Here is a 25,775-nt window from a genome sequence, read left to right on the forward strand (position 1 = left end):
AAATTAAATATGCACATTTCATGCTAGAAGTTACAGTTTTGTAATAATACTATGTAGAGCACAACCCTTTCAACATTCACCTCTGATTATGCTTACGCTAATCTCCTTATCAAAGTGGAGAATGGGGAAGCAGCGCTCAGATCTAATGGAAGCAGTGGCAGCAATGACTTTTGTCACAGCTGAATTAAGAGGGAGAATTCCAACTTCAAACACAGGCTTCGAATGACGGCTACATGTTCACTCCTTGGGCACTTAAGAGTGACTCCAGCATATCGTAAGTATCTTTGTAGTCCATGTGCTGACTGTTTGCATTGTATTCTGGATTGGCGTTGTGACCGTTGGCCTCTGTAGGTTTCCTATCCAGTTTCATGAGGGTGCTGAGTTGTCCATAGCCCACCTGGTATGTGACAGTGGGAGGAGGGGAGGAGGGAAGGTTAAGAATTAAGTTGTAAGGGTATATATACTGCTTCACAGAGGAGGAAGAAGAAGAGGAAGAGGAAGAAGAGCTAGATGAAGTACCTGCAGTCTTGGAGGTTTTGCTCATTTTGGGATGGTGGTTGTGAGAGGTATCACTGGCGTGCGCCCTCTTGCGTGAAGAGCTGGAGCCAGTGGAGCTGCCATCACCGCTCAGACCCACGGGACTCCGCAAAGCTCCTCCTTTCGATCCATCGATACCATGTCTACTACTCCCACTACTGCTGCTACTATGCGAATGCTTGTGGCTGCTATGGTGGTGATGGTGAGAAGAATGGTCCTTCCGTTTTTCCTTATGATCCTTGTTTGCATGTGGACTGGTGTGCTTGCTCTTACCACTGCCCTCATCTGAGGAGCTGTGTCTTTCAGACGAGGGGACTTTAATTTTCATTTTTAGCTCATCCTTAGAAGCCTTTTCTGTCGGTGGGATAGGTATCCTCAATTTAAGCAAACCCTTTTCCTTTTTATCAGCTGCATGTCTTTCTGATTTTTCTGATGAAATAGGGATTTTCATTTTAATTGGTGAAGTCACAGAATTACTATTATGCTGAATTTGCTGCTGCGCTGGTGCACGTTTTTTCTGTTGTTCTACCAGGGCTTGAGCAGCAGAAGCATATTGTTCTTTCACATCAGACTCCAGTGTTTCTAGTTTGCGTTTCTGTACTGCAAGTTCTGCAGCAAATTTTTCCCTGTATCTGTCCAAAGCTAATTTTTGAGGAGCTGGTACAGATGGAAGGGGGAATCCATGATGTTTGCCGTTACCAGATTTAAGATGTTCATGTTTACTAGATGAGTGCCCTGAAACCTTTTCAGATCGATGATGGCTTTGAGCTAACTGTCCAGAAGTTGACTGCTGAGCGCAGATCACATCATTTTTGTTGACAGGTGCTGACAGATCTTGTTTATGAGAATGAACTTGCTCCATGTTCTGGTGTGGATGCTGAGGCCACTCTTGCTGGGAGGTAGAACTGAATGAAGTAGTAGCCATCATCTCAGGGACATGTGCAGGCATTGAAATACCACCAGAGTTCAATGATGCAGGTAGAGCAGTTGTGGAATTTGATTTAGGAAAATTTGTACTCGAAGCAGGATCACCACCAACAGAACACGTAGATTCATGGGGCCCAGATGAACCAGGAAGAACATTATCAGCTATCTGACCATCTACTTTTGGTTTCTTTGCAGCCTGATTAGCCTTTAAAGAAAGCAAACAAAAATGAAATTAATACTTTAAAAAAAGCCATTAAAATGAAAAAATTTACATTAACATTGAAAACTGGAAGCTTTACCCGCCAGTTTCGTATCCTCTTCAATCTGCTTGGAGTTTTCTCCAGTATTTGCAGAAATTCATGCGTTAACTCTGCAAATAAAATCCAAAACAAGGTTAGGCCATAAAAACATGGTACTGACAATAATGTGTATATTTACAGTCAAAACTCATTTTTTTTGCAAGTTAGAAGCAGTGGAAGTTTTGAGCTAGGGTTGCAATTTTAAGAGCAGACAGCTAAATAACTTGATCTTATGCAACAGGAAGATGAATTAGATACACTACTAGTTCTTTTACTGAAAATACATGTTTTAAAAGGGGTCTTTTAATATTGTATGTTACTTTTTGGAAATATAATTTTGAAGAGTGTTTCAAATTGATCCACTATCAAATCATTGCGGAATGTCTAGCAAGAGATTCAATTAAGATGGCACATATAAATCACAAAGCCATGCAACTTTGGAAAAATATTGACAATAACGCTTTTTGAATATCACCTTGGGATTATGTGGTAGAAAAGGAGTAAAATGCATAATCTAAATAAATGTAGATCCTCAATGTTTTGCCATACAATATGCTCTACATTCTCTTAAAGCCTGCCACTTTGGGTCTTGGTCCTAAGCCACTCTGATAAAAATACAGGATATAAATTACTCCAACCACTGTTCAGGGTGGGAAAAGGATACAGAAAGTGTATATTATTAAGGGCTGATCACACAGCACATTTTCAACAGTATAAAATAATTTTGCTCTACTGTGCTAGTGCACAAAAATTTATATGCCATATCAGTAGTGTTACTAAGTAAAAATTACAATTCTAGTTATCTCCAAATTTACAACTAACCATCAAGTAATTCCAGAGTTACAGATGGATCCACATATTCCCACCAATGTTTTCCATCTGTGGATACAGGTATTTCCCAGTTGGACCACTTGCAAGCCAGATGTATACACACACACGCTATCACGGTAGGTTTGTACTGCAAGCAAAATGTTGTCAGATGCAAACTGCAGTGGAGAATATTGATGATCGGTGAATCATGGGGGGGAAAAAAATACAAGAGAAAAGAAAAGGAAGCTTTTTAGTTGTGGAATGAAAGACAGTCATCAGTATCTGCAGAAGGTGGGTCACACTTCCAGCATAAAGCTGAAAATGGGTTCACTCCAGATAAAGCACAGATGAATTGTCATACATGTCCAATGGAGGTAGTATATGCACCATGATACATTGGCTTAATGAAAAATTATTTTCATGTTCCTTACTAGGTAGTCTCAAACTTGAACAGACCCTTTGCAAAATATTTACTAATGACCATTCTTTATAAGTCTTAACAGTGGTGATAGTTTATGTTGTTCTAAGTAGCAATTTCAATTAGGTCTCTCCGGCCAAAAACGTAACAATTCCTTTCATTTCCATTGAAGTTTAAAATAGCTATCTGGTAAGGAAAATTCTTACAGTCAAACAATTTTGAAAATTTCAGACATTAATTCAACTGAGATTCAATTTTTATTAGGCCAATGTACATTGATTGTTTATACATTTAAATGTGGGTATGCACAAAATATGGACCTACAAAACAGCCATATTTGGCCTATTCTAATTTCTACATTTTTTCCATTCCAAACCATATTTTACGCAACATCAGTTTGCACAAATTGTTAATCTGACGAGTAGCTACATGGTAACACTGATGCCTGTCATCAAAAACCATTTCAATTAAGCTCATAAGTAACCTGTTACAAATACCAAATTAGATAAAATGTTTTAAGCATTATTCCTTATAAACTAAAAGGATACTTGAATGTTTTGGCAATGACATAACCTCCTACATCAACATTTTTATTACCCACATTTGGTATCTCCAGTTATTTTAGGGGCCATTGAATAATTTCCATTGTAACTGGAAGTACAACCCAACAACTTGCAGTTCTTAAAATGTGCTGTAATGTTTAATCTGAAAACATCAAAATATTGTTAGAAATCAATTAATTTTGGAAAACAAATTTTGCAATTCAACGAGAAGTGTAAAAATGTTAAATGCTTTCATACTTACCATAATGCTTGTGAATTCTAGGTTAAGTATATCTCTTTGTAATCTTTAGTTGCTATTCAGGCTACCAATTTTTAGAGTTATGCACTCAGAATCGAGTTAATGTAACCAGAGAGCACCACTACACTTCTCATTGTGCATTTAACCCCTTAGTGCCCAAAATACCCTTGTACAGTACACCGCACTGCAAACAGAGAGATACCATCACAGTAGATGGAAGGACATTTCTCTGTTGCAACAAGGGTTTGAGACACTTTTTAGGGGGCCCTGCAGTAAGGGAAGCAATAGTGTGCCTGAAACAGTGCAACAAAGAGGGTCAGGATAACAACCTGTTGGTAGCCATGAAATAGGATGTCTGTGCCAAATCCTTGCTTGCTGTAACAAAAATAAAAATAAAAACAGAATTAGCTGAAGGAAAAACTAAAGACTGTGGACATCATGTATTAAGTTCAAAATAAGTACTGTTCTGTGTACTTCACAGAGTGTCAAAACCAATTACGTATAGATGGCAGCCATTTGGCCCATTGTGCCTGCATCGGCTCTATTATCTGGTTCAGCTTTTTCACCTAGTGCCGATCTCCCGCCTTTTCCCATATACCTGCACACCATTACTATCCAAAAAAAAAACATACAATGCCCTTTTGAATGCCTCAACAGAACCTGACTCCACCAGATTTCCAGGCAGGGCATTCCATACCTTAACTTGCTGTGCGAAAAGTTTTTTTCCTCACATTACCTTGCTTTGTTTCCACACCACCTTATGCCTTCTTATTTTGGATTCTTTTACAAGCAGAAGCAGCTTCATCCTATCTACTCTGTCCAGTCCACTCATGATTTTGAAAACCTCTATCAGATCTCTTCTCAGCCGTCACTCTAGGGAGAGCAATCCCTACTTCTTCAAACTATCCTCATAGCTGAAGATTCTTATATGTGGAAACACGCTAGTGAACGCATTGAGAAGACATTTACATCTGTCCTATAACATGGTGCCTACACTGTTAAATAATACTCCAGCTGAGGTCTGGCAAATGTCTTGTACAAGTTCAACATCACCTCCTTGCTCTTTATGCCCCTATTAATAAAGCTGACAACATGACATTAATTGCTCCACACGTCCTACCACGTTCTGTGCTCAAAAACACTCAGGTCCTTATATTGGCTCTGTATTCTTCTGAACAAAGCGCAAAACACTTCTCTGCACTGAACGCCCATTTGCCACTTAACCACCCGTCCATCAAATTTTCAATGTCCTTTTGAAGTTCCACACTATCCTCCTGGCAATTTACAAGTTTTGTGTAATCTGCAAATTTGGAAATTGTCCCTTGCATGCCAAGATCCAGATTATTAATATACATCAAGAAAGGCAATAGTCCCAAAACAAACCCTTGGGAACTCCACTACAAACATTCCGCTAATTGGATATGTTTCTACCGATCATTACTCCGATTTCTAACACTGTCAATTTTGTATTCATATTGACCCTTTAAATACAATGACTCTCAACTTTCCTCAAGACTGTTGTAAGGAACTGTACCAAATTACTTCTGGAAATCTTTGTATACCACATCATAAGCATTACCCTCATCAACCCTTTCAAACCTCTTCAAAATGTTGGTCTCCAAGAAGTTAGTCATACATTATGTCCCCTTTAGAAATCCATGCTGACTCTTCCTAATCAGCTCACCTTCTTCCATGTGACTAATGATTCTATCCTGAATAACTGTTTGAAAGTTTCCCTATTACCAAAGTAAGACTTGTCTGTAATTACCAGGATTATCCATACAACCTTGTTTTGAACAAAGCCATAATGTTGGGAATTCTCCAGTTTTCTGACACCACCCGAGTCCAGGCAAGACTGAAATATTACAGCCAGTGCCTCCATACTTTCTATTCTCATCTCCTTCAAAACCCTTGGATGCGTCCCATCTTGTCCTGGTGCCTTGTTAACTTTAAGTGCCAACAATCCATCCAATATTTCTTCTAAATTTGAACATTTCTAGTGACATGGGTTCTTCCTGTCACCATCCTCCTCTTTTGTACGAGATGCAAAATGTTAATTTAATACCTTAGCCCTGAAACCTGCCTCCATCTGTAAATCCCCTTATTGGTCTCTGATTGGCCCTTCAGCTCCTTTAACCCATCTCTCACTGTTTATACACCCAAAGACTTAGGGATTGGCCTTCACGTTATCTGCTAGTCTTTTTTCATAGTTCCACTCTGCTTTTCTTATTTTCCTTTTCACCTCCCCTCAAACCTTTGGTATTTCTGTTGATTTTCAATTGTATTTAAGACTTACTCCTGTCAATAAGCAGTTTTTTCCTAATATTAATTTCTACCTTCTTGGTTATTCAGTAAACACTGGACTTAGCCTACCTTGGAGGAAATGCAATTCAGTTGTACCCAAACCATCTGCTCATTGATCAGTCACTGGTCTTCCCACCAATCTCCTATTTCAATCAATCCTGCTCAATTCTGTCCTAGCCCCACTGATGTCACATCCCCAACTGAATTTCCTCGCTCCGTTTGTTGCATGTAGTTCTCCAACACCAACATGAACCTTATGATACAATGGTCACCACCTCCTAAATGTTACCCACTGACATTTGAGCCACTTGGCCCACCTCATTTCCAAAGACCATTTCCAATAATGGATCTTTCCTTGTAATTGCCAGGATTAACCTCACAACATGTTTTGAACAAAGCCATAACATTGGCAATTCTCCAGTCTTCTCAAACCACCTCAGAGTCCAAGAGCAGTTGGACATACAACTGTAGGCTACTCTTCCTGAAATCCTGGCATTTCTATAACTTTGTTACAGATATTTTTCTTCTATAGCCTTTCCACTAGTTGGTGGTCTGTAGACTATACCGAGCAATATTATTCTTCCCTTTTTAATCCATAGCTCTAGCCAAATTGTCTCCATCCTTTAACACTGAAACATTCGCCTTCCTCAGCTCTAATGCCTTAGCCCCCCCGCCCTTAAACAACACTACTAACCTCTCCCTTTCCTTTCTTTTCCATCTGCCCTGAACAATTTGTACTTAAGAATATTTAAGGCTCAGTCTTGTTCTTCCTTGACCCAGGTATCCATCACTGACGGATAATTCTATACTGTAATCTACATTTGTAACTCCCCAACTTTATTTCACACATTAACAGTGTTTTGGACTTTCTGTCTACTCTAGTTTAACTTCAATAATTATCTTACCTTTTTAAAACACTAGTCAGCTGTATCTTAAGCATTTTGAGAGCCCTGCTAATTGCTTAACATCTTTGTTCATTCCCACGCCCCAGCCAAGTTAGTTTAAAGCATTCCCAACTTGAATAATTAGACAACTGATGTTTTGAGTAATGTATATTTACCATTAAAAGAGAAAAGACTTACCTCTCACTAACTGGGTACATTTCACCACATCAGTATGAGGGTGTTCTATAGTAATCTCAAAACCTGTAAAATTAAAATCAGTTCATTTAAGCTCAATTCATTTTCAAACAGAATATCAAAATAGGAATTTGCAGACTTTTAGGAGAAGCTGACTGCAAGTTTATTCAGGTTTGAATGAGATGCAATCACTACAACTTGAGGGAATATGATCCAATTTGACAGGCTCTTGACAGACAACGTGCTGCACACACAAGTATCATGCTTTTGCATGATCAACAATGTTGCACATAGTGCACAACAGGACTGTCTTAAGGCTTGGAACAACATACCAGTTCAAAGTTACTGAATACTATACCCCCTCAAACTCTACCTAGCCTCAAATCACGATAGCCCCACAATATGTTTAATGCTTGTGCCTTCATCGCATCAGCATTCATGGCAACCTACTTTGATATGTTGAAAGACAATAAGACACCAGTCTTGCAAGTGATGCCTACATAGCATTTATGGAAAAAATTACATCCATAGAATGCACATCATCTCAAGATTGAAAACCACCAGGCAAATAATTTTCCACATTCTGCAGGACAAATGAGCTGTGACCTCAGAGGTTTATAAAATCATGACGGGCACAGAGAAGGTGAATAGCCAAAGTCCTTTCCCCAGGGTAGAACAGTACAAAACTAGAGGGCATAGGTCTAAGGTGAGAGGGGGAAAAAATTAAAATGGACCTGTGGGTCAATCTTTCCACACAGAAGGTGGTACATATATGGAATGAGCTGCCAGAGGAAGTGGTAGTGGTGAGTACAATTACAACATTTAAAAGACATTTAGGCAGGTACATGGATAGACAAGGTTTAGTAGGATATAGGCCAAACGTAGGCAAATGGGACTAGTTCAGTTTAAGAAACCAGGTCAGCATGAATAAGTTGGGCTAAAGGGTCTGGTTCTGTGTTATAAGATTCTATGACTCTAATAAACATGGTAGCTGAATACATAACGTTTAACAAACCACCACTGAAACAAAGGTTCTTCAAAAGGCTGAAACTTGCTTTCATCATGTTGTACGAATATGTAGAACTTGAGTTATGTGGAGAGAACAAGATCTATAGATCACAACACAGTTACTGTGGGGATATGTAGCAAGACGCAGCCATGTACTAATGGTGACATGTTACTGATGCTGTAAAACATACAAAGTGGAAAGAAACAAACAAAGTCTCTTGACGAATAGCAGGTTATTCGCTAAGTCCTCTTGTCCTTTGCTATCTACTGGTCAGGGAAGCCTAACTGCAAGGAGTTTGCAATAAGGTCTGTTTACGGCAAAACATGCTACAACCACCCATAATCCTCCCAGCCAGACAACACATAGCAGGACCTCGGATTGGCACCAGCAAAACACCAGATACTGACTGCAGTTATTCTTCTGAGCAATTGAACCTTAGTACAGTGTGTTTTTAGATAGATGAAGATATCAACCATAACTGTAAAGATTTGCCTTGCTGTACCAGAAAGTCATTTGAGAATTTGCTGCTCTAGGGTACAGTGCCGGAAATGCAGACAGCCTTAAAATAAAGTCTTGTGGAAGTTCCTAGAGAAGCAGATACTTATCTGCACACAGTTAGTTGTAAATCAGTCGTACATTTGATGTGTGCCATGCTTTCCTATCGATATTAGAGGCATTGTAAATTCTTAATCCGAACAACATCTTGATCTTTATGCAAGTTACAAGAGTTGTACCTTTCAATTCTAGCTGAACTCAAAACAGTGTCAAGACTTATTTCCTTGCTTTCTAATTCAACTTTATGTTCTCTTGTTTAGATAAGGTAACAAAAATTCAAAGTTCCAGTCCTGATCACTATGTAGCTATTTATATTAGGAAACGACCTTTGGTCGAGAAGAATGAGACAAATCATGGCCCAAACAATGAAATAGCCTGAAGCTATGAATAATGGCAATTTGGGAACATTACTGGTTGGTGACCAGTGTCTGCACAGGCCACTAAACAAAATTGATTTTGAAATAAGAGCAGAAAAAAATAAAAGATGAGCCTCATTTGCAAGTCCAGAATAAATTTCACATGATTGAAGTTTTGAAGTAAAAACAATGCAGGTACCAGTCACTCCGAAGGATCGTCATATATTTGAAACCTGAATTTATTATTGTAGAACCATTTCCCCCAAAAGTAGGGCAGTACTTGCAAGATTCAACATTGAATGACCCAGAAAATAACATGATGAATAGCAATTATGATAGAAAATCCATACCATTAAATAAGTTAGCGTTTGGTAAGTTATGTTATCAAAGCTTTTGGTCTTGCACTCATCAGGACAACCTGCAAGAACACTAATAAAGGGTAAAATTAACATCTGGGAGAGGAGTGCTAACTGCTAAGTGACTCTGAAATATGCAAGACTGCAACCCTGACCGACAATCCTAAAAGAGTTGTTCAATTCATGCTCAGGATGACCAGGCATTCCTAGTCGAAAGCAAGTTAAAAGAGTTCCAAGAGCAGCAGACTGCCAGGTGATAGTAAGCCATGAGAATGAAGCCTATGTCCAAATCATCCAAAGCACAAGTGATATCAGTTTCCAGCCAACTGGCCAAATGTTAGGTGAATTGCTACAGTTTTGAGCAGATTTTCCACTCAGCAAAGAACTCCTTCGCATTTCTGAAGATCATACAGGACTTGCATAGCGAAAGCAACGCAGTGTCTGTTTGAAATTGCTCACCTAATCACCAATGTACCACAAAGAAGCAGAGGCATCAGCAGCACTATATTATGATGTAGACTTGCAAATGCTGTATAAGACAATATAGACTGAACCTATGAACTCAGCAACTGATGCTTAGGGTGAGAAGAGAAACATTTAAAAAGGGACCAGAGGGGCAACTTTTTCACAGAGGGCGGTTCATATGTGGAATGGAGTGCCAGCGGAAGTTGTAGATGCAAGTACAGTTACAAAAATTTAAAATTCATTCTGCTGTCTTCCAGTTTCCTCTAAGCTGAGCACGCGCACACCCCCCTCTGATGTTTTGCATTTGACGACAGGCACCAGCATTCTAATCGCAGCTTCTGTTTCCAGATGTTGCTGCTGTTGAGGGCCTCAGCAGCAGGTAAGAAAATTAGAGGGAACGTTGTCTTTTGTGAACATACTTTTGTCAGCATAATACATGTTGGGATTTCTATAGGCCCATGTCCTATTATATTTGCCCTATAAACAGGGTCTCAGCCATTAGCTCACTGTGCAGGTTTGATGCTGAAACAGGATACAAAGCCATCTTGCAAAACAATGTCTATCTGAATCATATCCTCTCAGAAATTCAATAAAAACCCCATGACGGTCATATTTAGTTCTGTGAAAGTGCTCAGTATACCTCCAATCACCTAGACAAATTATCTCAAAACTGAGCAATAGGTTAAGCTAGATGTTTCGCGTTGTCAGTGTGCTGTAGCAACCTGAGTGGTGTTTACTACTAACAAGTTGCTGCCATCAACCCAAAAACGTTCTGCCTGTCACACAAATGATTAATTTTATATATGAATTCAACATGATACCACGTTTTCCATTTATTGATCTGCTTGGAAACTGTTATGAAGTATGAAAATCTTTGACAAAATGTCTTTTTTCAGTATTTAAATGAATTGTTGTCCTCTGTAGGAGTGTCGATTCTGTGAAGAGGAAGAACTGAATAGCAACCGTATTGTTGAATAAGCACATCACAATAAATTGCCACTCATTAAATGCATTAACTTGTACAAAAAATGCACGTAGATGTTTTACAAAACGATTGAATAAACAGCAATGGACCGTAAGAAATAGAAACAGGAGATGGCTGATAGGCCCCTTGAACCTACGCTACCAGTGGGCAGGATCATGGTTGATCTGCCACTCCTGACACCCCTTTCCTGCCTTTTTCCCATAACCCTTGATTCTCTACTGATCAAGAATCTCTTAGCCTTAAATACAAAGACTCTGCCATTGCAAGCTGTGGGAATAATGAGTTCCGAAGATTCACAACCTGAGGAAGTTACTCATCTCAGTCTTAAATTAGTGCTCCTGAGAACAACACTGTTCGTTGCCAACCTGAAAATTAAGCCCTTCTCCTCACTCGCTGTTTCCTGTTGATTAGCCAGTTCTCTATCCATACCAATATACTACCTCCAACGCCCTGGGTTCTTATCTTATGACTTAACTTTTTGTGAGATACCTTGTCAAACACCTTCTGGAAGTGCAAACACAATAGACCTCTAAAAAAAATGCAAGTTAAGCAGACACTATTTCCCTTCCATGAACCCACGCTGGCTCTGCTTGAAGAGATTATTCTTTTCCAAAGGTTATGATACCACTTCCTTAATAATTGATTTCAATACTTTTCAAACAATATATGTTAGATTAACCAGCCAGTAATTACCCATTTTTTTGCTTCTCTTCCTTTTTGAATACGGATGCAATATCAGCAGCTTTCTAACCTTTGTGATTTTCCAAAAATCCTTTCAGGGAAAGTACCAATTATTGCATATACCTCTTTTGGGATCTTACAATGCAAGCCATCAGGTCAAGAGCACTTATCTGCCTTTAGACAAACTAATGGGCCTAATACTACTTCGAGGACATAATTCCATCTGCTTGTTCCCCATAACTGTCTCCCCAGGCTCATTTTCTAAGGGAGCTTTATTCATTTTGACATCCCACTTCCTTTTTTATATCCCTAAAGACATTCCTATTGTCAGTTTTTAGATTTTTTGCTAGTTTGCCCTCAGGCTATTTTTTCCTCTTGTCCTTTTTTTTAAAAAATCCTCTGTTGCTAGGTTCCGAATTATAGATGTATTCACTGTCCACGAAAATTGGGAGCAATAACTAAGCAAAAGTCATTGAAGGTCTTAAAATCAGACTATTTTCCCTTTTCATAATGCTGATTTACGATGCTAACTTCTAACTTGTAAAATTACTAGCATCTGAAAATTAAGTTTCACTAATAGTGGAAAAGTAAAATTATTTCACTCATTGTTATGTAATATCACAAAAACCAGCTCGTAACAGAACAATAAACTTCACTACATCACTGTCATTCACTACCCCTCTTCCAAGGCCAAGGCAGCTGAATTTGTGTGCGATGACACTACCTCTGTAAATAATCATTTCTGTGGCTTTGCAACCGTGCATTATGGTCTAAAATGTTAGACCAAGGCAATTAAGGCAAATTGTTGGGAAAAAACAATTAATCCAACAATGTAACAAAAAAATTACTGTGGTGCTGATATAGTACATACGTACTCTACAAATCAAACTCAATTTGACAGCACCAAGCCCCTTGGCCTTCTACTGATAAGCTTGACAGCTGTAGGATTATGACATCAACTCACACAACCCTGACAATAACATACAATAACTCTTTCATCCTGTTTAAGCCTAATTCCTTGAATTCTAACACTAATGGGAACACCACTCCCTTAGAAAGCTGTTTCAAGAAACCAACTCACCACTTCAGGGTGAGGATGGCTGGCCAAAAGCTACAGCTCCAAAAGTCGTTAAAAAGTCAAGATAAAAAAACTGTAGAAACTATTGTTGAATGAAGCCTAACTTAGCAGCTTCTTTTAAAGCTACAGCACAATAAATACGAACCCTAACACAAGAATGTTGGTGCAAGATGTAAAGCATCAACAAGACTAGTCCACAAGGTCTTCGCATCTGTGAAGTTACATTTTTTGCCCTTGAAATCATAGTAAATCACTGTAATCCAAGCATTTATTCGAACTTACCCAAGGTTTGCAGAATAATACTTTCAAGTATGACCAGATCTTGGGCTTGTTGAAGGTATGCCTGTGATTTGAAGAATATGTATTAGAGATCAATTTGGACAGTAGAATCATAAGCAAACAAGCTCATCCCTTCATCTCTCAACAGCAGTGCTTTTCTACAAGTAGATAGTAAATAAATACCTATTCTGCAAAGTTACAACACTAGACCACATTTGTAATTTTGCTGAACAATTAGAACTTGTAGCTGTACTCAGTGCTAAAGTAATCACTGATCGTGATAGATTTTGCAGATGAAAGGTGTTATGTTTTAATTTAAAAATACAAAATTTCAACATTGCATTTGTACCTTAAATATCACCAAAGCATTTATAACTTACATCACTCTTAACATCTAGTGGCTGTTCTTGAGGATTCAAGCAGGCATGCACCACTTTTATGACATGCTCAAGTTTACGTGGCTGTTCCTCTACCTTTGCAGCCAAGAACAAAGCAGCAGGGGAAATAACCTGTTAAGAATTTACAAATGTTAAATGCTTTAAAAGAAAAAAAAGAGACTATCTAGCAAAAAGTCAAATAAAACTTCATTTCCATGTTAATTACATGTCTGTATTACGGCCTCAACTATTCACATTACATAGTGATTTAGATAATTGCATAGAAAGTTATCTATCCAAATTTGCTGATGATACATTTAGATGGTGTCGTAGGCAGTGTAGATGATAGCACAAAATTACAAAGTGATATTAAAAAACGAAATGAATGCGCAAAACTGTGGCAAATAGATTTCAATGTATGCCAATGAGGTGATCCATTTTGGACCAAAAAAGAATAGATCAGGCTACTTTCTAGATGATATGAAGTTAAATCAGCGGATGTGAACAAAGAGACTTGGGGGTTCAGATGCATAGATGTTTAAAATGTCACAAACACGTGCAAAAATTGTCAAAGTAGCTGGCCTTCATATCCAGAGGACTGGAGTCATAGGGCACGAGTTATGCTGCAGTTATACAAAACCCCAGTTACACCTTCTTGGAGTAGAGAGTGCAGATCTGGGCACCACACCTTAGGAGGGATATATTGGCCTTGGAAGGAGTACAGAATAGAATGTCACTTGCACTTCAGTTTGAGGTGAGATTATACAAATTAGACCGGTTTTCTCTATAATTTAGAAGGTTAAGGGGTGATCTGATCGAAGTCTGCACTATATTAAGAGAAAGGACAGGGGGTAAACTATTTCACTAGTTGGGGATTCTAGAACTAGGGGGCATAATCTGGAAATTAGGGCTAGACCGTTCAGGAGATGAGAAAGCAATTCTACTCACAAAAGGTTGGCAGAAGTTTGGAACTCTCTTCCACAAGCAGCAGTGAATGCTGGATCAGTTGTTAATTTTAAAAATCTGAGAATTTTTTGTTTAAGCAAAGGTATTAAGGGATTTGAGTCAGTCAGATATATGGAGTTAGGCCACAGATCAGCATAATCAGGTGAACGGCATAACAGACTCAAGGGGCTGAATGGCCTCCTCCTACGTTCTTAGTTACTTAGAAGTATTATTGTGCACTTTGATCAAAAATGTTTGAAATGTTATTGGTCTTAAATCAAAAACATTGTCTAAACTGTCAAATAACATGGGAGCTTGCTTCCACTTAATGCCATTTTAAAGCCTTTCTTCTGAAATGTAGTGTTTTTAAAAAAAAAGCCACGTCACCTTTTAGTATAAATTTTAAACACCATTAAACAGGCAAAGATGGAAAGATTCAATTCTGGCATATTTGTAGATGATATTATGCAAACCTCAATAGTGATACTGCCTTTGCACTGTTCCTAAATTAGACCCTGAAGTCACCCCTTATTGTCATATTACATAAAATACTGTCAGTGAAACATGCTGTATGCATGTAAATAAAATCCCACTCTAAAACCAAATGATTTCCGAAGAAAAGATCAGTTAAATAGGTGCATGAAGTTCAAAACACTTACCTTAGCACTTAGTTCTAAAATCATTCCAATGGCAGTTACTTTTTTTCTCATCTCAGTTCAGACAATACAACGAATAAATGGTTTTAATGGAGGCTGAGCTTCATCACCGGAGTAGGAATACCTTGTTTTCAATTTAATATTTTCATTCACTCCACTTCAACAGATTAAAAATTAATCAAGTAGACTAAGGACTGTTTGAGGGATGCTGAAGACCTAGCTGGCTTTCAGCAAAGCTGTAAAAGTAAATGGATTAATCTGCATGCCAGGTACTGCCTGAAAAAGGGGTCATTGGAAGAAACCTCAAATGAACTTCATAAAGTTGTTGTAGCCTGAAAATTGACAGCCAACTACACCCGACAGTATTTCTTTTCAATGGATTTACCCAAACTCCTTCCCCTACAAAGTCGATCTATCACCTAAAATCATTTACGTTAGAGCCAAAGCTCTGCAGATGGATCACTGAATCTGAAACATTGATTCTTCCTTCTCTCTGTGATGACAAACTTTCTGAATTTCTCCAGCAATGTGTTTTTATGTCAGATTTTCATCATCCACAGTTCTTCGTCTTTTAGATTAGGGCCCCTAGTTTGGGTTACAGGCTTGTGCAATTAACAGAATTTTTACCTTGCAGGAGGCTGTTCAGCCCATTGTCCCTGCAGAGGCTCTCAACAAGCATTATGACTGTGCCTTTATGGCTTTGTTAGGGCATCCTCTAACTAAAACCTCCCTCCAACACAGGCAGTGCATTCCAGACACACACTACTTGGTACGCAAAGTTTATTCTCATCGCATTTGCTTCTTTTGCAAATTACCTATGTGATCCTGGTTCTTAATCATTTTGAGTGAAGTTTCTCCCCATCAACTCAGCCCATCCCCTTCATGATTGTGAAAACCTTTATCAAATGCCAACTTATGGCTTCCCCTCTCCAAGAATAAGAATCCCAAGTTTTCCAATGTATTCTCATAACTGAAGTTTGTCAACCCTGGAACCATTCTAGTAAATCTGCACACTCTCCAGTGTGTACACCGTTTTCATGAAGTATAGTGTTCAGACCTGTACACAAACCTCAAACTGAAATCTAACTAGGAATTCCTAAAGTTCAACATAAGTTTGTTGATCCAGTACTCTAAAAGTCCATATTAATAAAGCCTGGGATACTTTAGCGACAGCTCACTCCACCTGTTCTGCCACCTTTATTAGTTTATGCAAATATATACACTTGAGATCTCTGCTCCTGCACACCTTTTAGGACAGTGCCCATCATTTTACGCTTCTCTTCTACCCAAATTCAACATCCCTAACTGCCCTGCATTGACAAGTTGCTGGAATGGCCAAATGATATTCAATGTGAGAAAGACTGGTTTTGTAGTTTTACATTATCTTCAATTTACAGTGCAGCCAAATTTTATCATCCACAGATTAGGAAATTGTTCCTGACACACCAAAATCTAGACCATTATTAGATAATTAGGAAGAGAAAGGGTCCCTGGGGAACCCCACTGCAAACCTGCCAGAGGAATCTCTATGAACCAATCTTTGCTTCCCATCCTTCAGCCAGTTTTGCATGAATGTTGCTACCATCCTAGCTATCCTGTGCTACAACTTTCCAAGTTGTGCGGCATTGTACGAAATGCATCCGAGGCCCACATACACCACAAAAACACTACCATCTAAATGTCACCTTTCCGAAACAAACCCACCAAATTAAACACAATCTCCCGTTAGAAATCCTACTTTTCCCTTTATCATACTTTTACTGTTTGTGTGCCAATAGAAAACTTTGGGATGGATATCCCTTTGTGTTAATGGCAAGCCTTTTTGCATAACCCTCTCTTTGCAACTGAACACCACTATGACGATTAAAAGTAGAATACTCAAGTTCAGAAATGTCCCTTCTCAAGCTTGTTGCTAAATCACACAAGCATTATATATCCCAGTGGAACATTCTAGTCAATGTTTGCATATTCAAATATGCTCAGGTTCTACTTTTTCCTGAGATGCTCCTAATGGCTTCAAAAACTAATCGCTAAACCAATTACAAACTTCACTAAATGGATGGAGCACTACAGTTAAATGTAAATGATATTGCAGTCTCAAAAATCACCAACACTGCAAAAGCAGAAATCTAGCTTTCAAGTTCTGCTTTCTGCATTCACAGCCTAGGGCTATACAAATCTTATACACAACACATTCCAACATCTTATTCATTGAAAAGGCAAAACATTTTTTCGTGAGGTTAAAACCTCAATTCACAAAGGCTTCCTTTACATTTCACATGAATGATCAAGTGCTAGATACTTAGTAAATCCGTGAAGTAGCTGAATTACCTTCAGATTTTGAAATAAAACCTGAAAGTCGAAAATAGAAATTCCAACATGAAATGAATATATGAAGGCATTGCCCAAGTCTCCAGGTGAGATGTTACACCAAGGCCTCGCCAACCTGTTCTAGTAGGTGGAGTTTCAGTTTAATTCACAAATACCAGCTAACGCAAAGATCCTGCTATTCAAAGAGCAGAATTATCTGGTCCAAAGTGCTCACTGAAGTAGGACAGAAAGAAAAATCAAATATTCACTGAACTGATTTGCTGCTGGTAGGTCTTTGCGCGCATTAGTGGTCACACTTGCTCAGATAGCAACTGTGAAGCACTGAGACATCCCAAGGAAGTGACATCACACTACTTAATGCAAATTCTCCGAATCAGAATTTGGCACCGAGGAGGACAACTTAGTAAGGAAGCCACTCTACACTTCAACCACTTTACACAAGTGTCACATACCGAACAACATGTCACTTACTACCTACAGACCAAGGTGAAAAAAAGTAAACCTCAATATATTTTAAACAATTTTGAGCAGAAAGAGAATGGAACTTCATGTGTAGATTGTTTGCCAAGCGTTTGCAAATGGAAGTTTCCTAACATAGGTACGCAACTGGATTAAATTTTAACAGCAACTAGATCCAAACCTTATAGTAGTGCATTAAAGATTTCAAAACATGAACCACTTTGATTTGGCAATGCACATTTGAAGAAGTTTTCAAAGGTCAAGTGGTAATCACCACAGAGAACAGCTTGCCTTCAAGGCCAAACCGTCGTCAATTATGGCAACCAAGAAAATGGTAAAACTGGCTTTCCTCATGTCATGTATGCAAGCTTTGCTGATCGAGCAATCAGCCACATCCATGGGTCTCTTAGCCAGTATGGGATTTTAAGACTGACTTTTCCAAAGACGATTGATCTTCGGGTGCACGGTTAGGAGCAAATAAGTTCTGCCATCAAATTCTAACCCTGGAGCATCCACACCTGCAATATAATAGCAAACTTCTAATCTGAAATGCAGTCAATAATATCCCTTGCTGGAAAACCCCACCTGTCAAGTGCTGAGCTGTCTCCTGATTTTCTGTTGCTGCAGCCGAACTGTCCATCCTCAAGAGCATCCACAGCGATATTCTGCACGCCTGCAAGCTGTTGAGCAGAAAGGACTGAAGTTGTGACACAAATGCCATATCTGCATGGTATCGAGACAAAAGTCAGGAGTAATTCACATCCTGCTTGTTTGCATATCTCATTAGGTGGCATCACCTATCCAGACTACCGCTAATAAGTTGTTCACTCGATCACTGGAGAATAATGCTAAAGACGACTGAAGGAAAAGTCTACTTGTGTGCCAAGAAGAATGTGGTAGGGCATAGATTTGTGCTCTTTCACCTTGCACATGGGCAGCTCACTCTTGGGTAATTCTGGTAGGGAACATACTGCAACAAATCTTTAACCTTCATTCAAAGAGCACCCACTTCAGAAATGAAGTACCTTTGTGAAATTGCATCACACAAGGAATCATAGCACCAAAATATAAAATCGTTCCAACATCAGAAGATTTTCAGCAGTGGAAAATATTTACTTAACACCAGAACGAGGGTTTTACAAGACTGTCCTGAGAAATGTATCGTTTCACACCTTAAGGGAGGCTCTGAAGTGTAAGATATTAATCTCATTTAAGATGTTCCTTGAGCAATTCAACTTTTACTGCAATCTGTGCAGTGCTTTCAACTTTCAAGAAAGCAACAAATTTCCTTGGAAGGATGACTCAAGACCTCAGTACAGAAATCCAGGACAGGTGAATAAAGAGAATTGTTCACTGGGTAGTGGATCTCTGGACTGTTGATTAGGCCTGTACATCACTCAAGTTCTCAAAGTAGTACGGTAGATGGAACACGTGCAACGCAGCAAGATCGATTCACAAAAGCCATAAGAGAATCTCTACTTTGGCAGGGTCCTCTGGAACTGGATCAAATAAATGCATTACAGGTAAACAGATTGTGATGAGGAATCAATATACAAGGGTGAGGTACCTCATTTCTTGCCAGATTAAAATAAAAAAGGACATTCTCACGTGATCCATTTGCATCACTAATGTTAAGCCAAGCCAAATGATCGCTACGCAATTTATGGCAATGTCTTATCAGTTGATGCCAATGCTAATACATTAACCGTTGCTTTTATGCCAGACAGCACCACAGAAACAGTATAGCCTTGAAGCTGAGTAAGTTGCTGACAGGAATGCAGATATGTGGGTATACTCTAATTCCCACCAACTAAGTCTTAAGAATGAGAAAATTAAAACTGTGGGCTGCATTGAACACATTCTCTTTCTTGCTGACGGTATACTTCTTCAGTGAACTGGCATTCAGTGTCACCGCTTCATAAAGAAACAAGGAAAAGCATGCTGATCCAATGGATTTCCTTTCAGCAGATCTGATACTTGCCAGATCATTCTGCCAAGTTTACAACAGCCTGCACTGATTAAAAACACAGGCAAGTGTTAGAATAATCCCAGGATAGATCCACAAAGATTGCAGATCTTGATTACAGGCGTCAAACTGGTAAAATTTAATCCAACTTGATCAATCAACTTTGAGTAGCCAAAGTGATTCAGCTGGAAGTATCAGCACAAAGATGTACTGAAATTCAGAAACCTTTTGAAGACTTTCAACTTGTATGCTGCAGATGGAGCAAAAAGCTAGTCTTGTTTTCGTGTAAAACAAGTTATTTGAAAAGAGAAAAATTAGCACTTGATTCAGGCAGGATACCTTATGGTTAATGGGATGGGATGGTCATGTGATCCAATTTCTGTTGGGCTTCAAGACTGGCAGCAATACACTTGCATTTGTGTAACAATGTCATGTTGAAATGTCTGTGCTTTAAAGGACAAATTATTTATGATTTCCCTCACATACAAACTGAAAAAAGGCTTGGACATTAAATTCCTGTGAATAAACTCACTAAAAAATTCCATTGAAATACAAATTTGCACCTTGTTGCATTATCCTAAGGTTTTAAATTTTTCTTGCCTAGGCCAATTTAATATTTTTTAAAAAGCATTGTTCCCATACTGCCCAATCTGGCCTTTGGTTTTTTCACCCAGAGGCCAGACTGCAACATAAATTCAAGTAACCCATATATACACAAAATTATACCAAGCGGAGGAGTAACTTCATTAAGATGTATACCTAGCAGCATCCAGAATACACAAACTTACAGCACTACAATTAATCAACAAGATGCTAACACAACCACGTGACCGGAAACTCATCATATACAAATGAATAAAATAAAACACACAAGTGGATTTTTGGTAGCATCATTCTCCAAAAAGCATTTGCTTGTGGAAGCATTGTGCAGCAGGTACAAATTGATATTTTTAAAACATGCACTTGCATACTGATCCTAATTTTGTTAACAACTACACTCCTCAGGAAATGACTTCCAATTCTGTTGGCCTTAAATATTCTTTCATTTCTTGAAAGAACATGGAAAATGAATTACCTCACTTTTATAAAAAAAGACATTTGCACTGCAAAGACACTTCTTACCTGCATAAGTGTTCATTAAGATTTTTATAGGACAAGCAATGTATGTCAGGAGTTCCCAGGCTGTGGGTCAGGATCTCTAAGGGTCACAAGCTCAAGCTGAGACAGTAATGGATGACTGTTAAGCAGAGACATTGGGAGCACAGTCCCGTGAGCAAAGGTGAGGATCCAGTACATACATTTGCATCCTCAGAATCATCAGAATATCTGTAGATTAAACCACTGGCTCTCACCCACCACAACTCACTCTGGGGTTATACCAATTATTAAGCATTAAAATTGGGTCAGTGAGAAAAGTTCTCAAAATACCGGGTGCACACATTAATTTATGACAAAACCATTGTATTGGTTAAAATATACTCTACAGATCATTAGAACCACATTACTGTATCTATTCCATAACTAAAACTGCAATGAATCACAAATTCCTCATGTCTTCACAAGATCTTTTGCTGTTAGGTGCAAAAATCAATTAACCAACAGTGCTACCAAATTCTGCTCAGTAAAGAAAATGAAAACACTTACATTTCTATGAAACCTTGTGAAAGAATGTTGCATATAAAATCTGTGCATATAAACAATTGCAGTGTTGATGGTCAATTGAGAGCTAAATCATCTGTCAAGGAAAGTGCACCCTAAGGACAACAAGAAAACATTAAATAAAGCCTATTGCTTAATCTGTGATCAAAATGAGCATCGGCAAAATAAAGGGTTTAGATCAGAATTCTTAAAAAATTCACCTTGGTATAAATTAATGGAAAGGAACTCCCAAACTTGAATTTATACCATTGCTTATAAGTGCAGTTTCTAGTCCTATAGACAATACAGTGTGCTTGCTGTAGATGCAGAAATATTTGAAAACAAACTTAACTTCCAACCTACACCAACATTGAAAATTTAATTTAGACAATTGATGCAACACATCAACCAAGGTACGCCCTGCCCCAGGATGATTCTAACATATAACTGTCTATAGAGTCAGAGCACAGAAAAAACTCTTCAGTCCAACTCATCTGCGCCAACCAGACATCCCAATCTCACCTAGTTCCATTTGCCACTATTTGGCTCATATCCCTCTAAACTTTGCCTATTCATAGACACATCCAAATGCCTTTTAAATGTTGTGATTGTACCCACCTCCGTTGCTTCCGACAGCTCATTCCATAACACCACCTCCTGTTTTAAAACATAACCCCTCAGGTCCTTTTAAAATATTTCCCCTCTCACTTTAAACCTATGCCCTCTAGTTTTGGACTTCCCCACCTTAGGAAAACAACCTTGGCTGTTCACCCTATCCATGACCCTCATGATTTTGTAAACATCTATAAGGTCAGCCCTCAGCATCTGATTCTCCTGGGAAAAATGTCCCAGTCTATTCAAGTTCGTTCAGCAACATTAAAAAAACTGCTTTGGAAACCAAGTAGGACATGGAACATGAAGATTCATTTTTAAAAAAATCTTAGTTGGGAGTGTTCATTAAATCATGGGTATTATTTAAGAGTCTTGGTAAAAACAACCTTGGTCTTTGGAGTGAACTGATTTTTTTTCAAGGAGCAAGAGAAAGCAATCAAAAAGCAGCTAGATCTGTATGTCACTAACATCTGTATACCATTTATCTTAGTCACAGTAGCATTGAGATGCATCAAGTTTTGAAAAAAAACAGACGTGCAGAAATAAGATTGTATGATAAAGAAGACCCTTCGAATCTGTGTACCTTCAACTGCTCCCATAACACTGGATTAAGGTAGGAACAGAAATTGATTCAAGTGTCCAATTTTGACAAACAGACAACTTGGCTCGTAGGTTCAAAACCAATTTATGCAGCAGATATTCAAATCCCTAACTCTTATGAAAGGAACATCTGAACACAACGTCTTTGAGAACTTATCAGGAAATACGTTGAGATGCCAACGCCTGCTAACTTGTTCATACTGCTCATAACTTTGTCACTAGAACTAATGACCATAATCACATATTTAAACTTACTGAGATTTTCTACAAAATCCATGTACTTTGAGAAAAGGCACAGAACTAGCCAATCACTTCGACTTGATCTTCTACACAGATCATGTAAGCCTATACTAAAAAACGTGCATATTAACATGTAGGAATCCCAGTTGGCATATACTACATAGTTAATGGCAGCATGAATTCCTTCACTATCAAACAGGAGAAAGAAGAGATTAACTGCAAACTGCTACCTTGGTACAAAGTACATTCTATTAATATTAAATCACTCATCAAATTTCTGGCTGTACACTTAAAAAAGGAAATGTGGACAATATTGTCACAAGAGCAAAAGATAGATGACAAGACATGATTAGAAATACATTTTCCTATTGCTCTTGTATTTATTTCCAAGTGAATTAGAAAAATATTTATCACATCAATCACTAGCACAAAGGCCTTTTTAGAATGCCCAGAGTATTCACGTTCCAAAATATAAAAAGTAGAACAAAAAAAAATTAGCAACTGAAATAGTCCAGAGAAGGATAAACTATGATCAGTGACATCTAAGCCAATTGGCAACATTCACACAACGAAATGTCCGAAAAACACAATTACTTCCCGTCCCTCGCCCACCAGATAGCTGATAATCCCTACGGATTAATTCTGCATGAATCACGAATTTACGTTTTGCATAATCGACGAACCTACAAATATGAATCTAAACCTAAGTGCAAACGCAAGGCATTTGCTCTTTTATCTGTTAGATAGTGCGACTTCAAAGCGTGGCGCCATTAGCACGATTGCCGGTCTGCTCCCGGCAGCCATGTTGTCTTTTGTGCCCTGTTGCACCTCCAGTTCCATCCTGCGGCCGGGCCTCCCTTAACCCTTTTTCCATTTAGCGAATTGAAGATGGAAGAGAAACAGACCACCCTCAAGCTGGGAATGCGATCTCCCTGATCTCAAGTGACCGGGAAACATCGGCACCCTCAGCGGGAAACCGCAAGGAAACGAGGTGCCGCCAGAACGGCGCCTGCGAAATTAAAGCGCTCCGGCACAGCTGCCGGACTCCGGGCCGGGGCACGCTCTTGGCCACAAACACATCACCACGACACCGATAACTCTCAGTCAAAGCTGCTTCCATTTGGCCCCCTTTCCCTAAGCCTTCACCCCCCACCTTCCCTGCGGTGTAAGGGCTCGCTTAGGCGGCGCCATGTCAGGCCCGGTAACTAGGCCTCCCGCTCCCTAACCCTTATCGCCGACATTTCTAGAAATTGTTCCATCTCCCGGACGGGAAGGATACACATTGAGCCGCTGGCCCATGTCCTGGACTAGATTAGCGGCCTGTTGCCGGTACGAGAGCTCCTTGTCGGTGTCGATCCCGCACCGCCGGGATGGCGTGTTCTCCAGCTGCTCCCGGGTGAAATACCATTTCGACGATGCGGCTGAAGCTGCCATTTACCCGACACCGTGACCAACTCCCAGAGTCGCGCAGGTCGCATGCGCACTGCCGTCCGCAAACATGCGCGCCGACAATTACCGGAAATGAGGACGCCAACCCTATTCTTACCTCACCGGAAAAAATTGGGCTGCGCTGCATGCCGGGATGTGTAGTCCGGAAGGTGTTTAAGGGACCTAGAGTCAAATCATACTTTAGGCCTTTGTATTGTTATAACAGGATCTTCAAACACACAATCCGTTTGACCATTCAAAGTGAGTAATTGATTCCTTTTAATATGAAAAAGGAAGGGAGACAATTAACGGCTCCAAAACTGCAGATTCCCTGAATCTAAAATAAGAACAGGCAAAGCTGGAATAAATATAGAAGGTTTGGCAGCATTTGTGGAGACAGATAGAGATAATGTGCAGGTCGATTACTTTTTCGATGAAAGTGGACCGGGAGCAATGGCTTGTCGGAAAACTTACATCACAACAGGGGGAGTATCTCAGAAGAGGAAATAGTGAAAGTGCAGAGCCAACATGTTTCTATCAAGGTGAAGAGTGGGACCAAAAATTTCATTAAATATTGAAGAATGTGTAGGATTGGATAATGAAAACAATGGAAGTTTATGGTAGATAGCGAACACTGGAAGCCCATAGGCATGTAGTAAGTGCAGGGTTAACACAGTGTTGAGCTGGAGGAACACAGCAGGCCAGGCAGCATCAGAGGAGCAGGAAAGTTGACGTTTTGGGTCGAAACCCTTCAACTTTCCCGTTCCTCTGATGCTTCCTGGCCTGCTGTGTTCCTCCAGCTCCACACTGTGTTATCTCTGACTCCAGCATCTGCAGTTCTTTCTATCTCCAGTAAGTGCAGGATGTTTCTTTAAAAATTCAGAATGCAAATAACAACATGGACGGCTAAAATAAAGTCCAAAGGCTTTTTATAAGTATATTAGGGACAAGAGGAGAGCAAGGAAAATGAGTGGGGGCCATTAGGGACAAATTGTTGGTACAGCCAGAAGATGGAGGTGAGGTTTTAAATCAGTACACTACAGTAGAAAGATGTATGTGTAGAAATCAGGGTAGAGGACTGTAATATATTTGAAAAAATTACAATTGAGAGGATGGGCGAAATAGTGATTTTAGCAGGCTTCAGTTGGATAATTCCCCAGGCCCAGGTGAGGCACAGACTGCTGTGGAAGGCAGGAGAGGAGATTTCAGGAGCCCTGACATTAATCTTCAAATCGTCTCTGGACAAATGAGAGATACCAGAGAAGTGGAGGACAATTACTATAGTGCCATCACAAAACAAATGTGTTAGAGATAAAACAGGAAACGATAGGCTAGTGAGTCTAACATCAGAGATAAGGAAATTATTGGCAAAAAAGAAATCTCAGGAACAGAATTAATCTCCACAGGGAGAGGCAAGGATCAATTAAGGATATTCAGCATGGCTTTGTCAAGGGGGATCATGTATGACAGGTTTGATTGACTTTTTAGCTAAAGCAATAATGAAGTCAGGAAATGAGTGGTTATTGTGAAACTCACATTGAGTGTCAGTGAGCAGTTTAGTGGAACCAAGTGCTGCTTGGTTGA

General features: G+C 39.2%; 1 protein-coding gene across 4 annotated transcripts; it reads right to left on the bottom strand.

Annotated features, from left to right (window-relative positions):
- ccnt2a (cyclin T2a) lies at positions 1-24,258 on the bottom strand. Of its 4 annotated transcripts, XM_048598935.1 has the most exons (10): positions 24,043-24,253; positions 21,318-21,399; positions 13,320-13,448; positions 12,943-13,003; positions 7,179-7,241; positions 4,122-4,167; positions 2,586-2,749; positions 1,764-1,834; positions 520-1,669; positions 1-397 (listed from the first exon to the last, which is right to left on the bottom strand). In XM_048598935.1, the coding sequence occupies exons 1-10, from the start codon at positions 24,195-24,197 to the stop codon at positions 357-359; spliced, it is 1,962 nt and encodes a 653-aa protein (XP_048454892.1). In that variant the 5' UTR covers positions 24,198-24,253; the 3' UTR covers positions 1-356. The 4 variants fall into 4 exon arrangements, 3 of the variants coding, with proteins under 3 accessions (XP_048454892.1, XP_020385943.2, XP_048454891.1); XM_020530354.2 differs by having other exon boundaries at positions 1-1,669; positions 24,043-24,254; XM_048598934.1 differs by lacking the exons at positions 21,318-21,399; positions 24,043-24,253 and adding an exon at positions 14,921-18,260 and having other exon boundaries at positions 7-1,669.
- Positions 24,259-25,775: the final 1,517 nt, after the last annotated feature.

Source organism: Rhincodon typus, chromosome 7 (genome assembly GCF_021869965.1).
Source record: "Rhincodon typus isolate 14 chromosome 7, sRhiTyp1.1, whole genome shotgun sequence".
NCBI lineage: Eukaryota > Metazoa > Chordata > Chondrichthyes > Orectolobiformes > Rhincodontidae > Rhincodon > Rhincodon typus.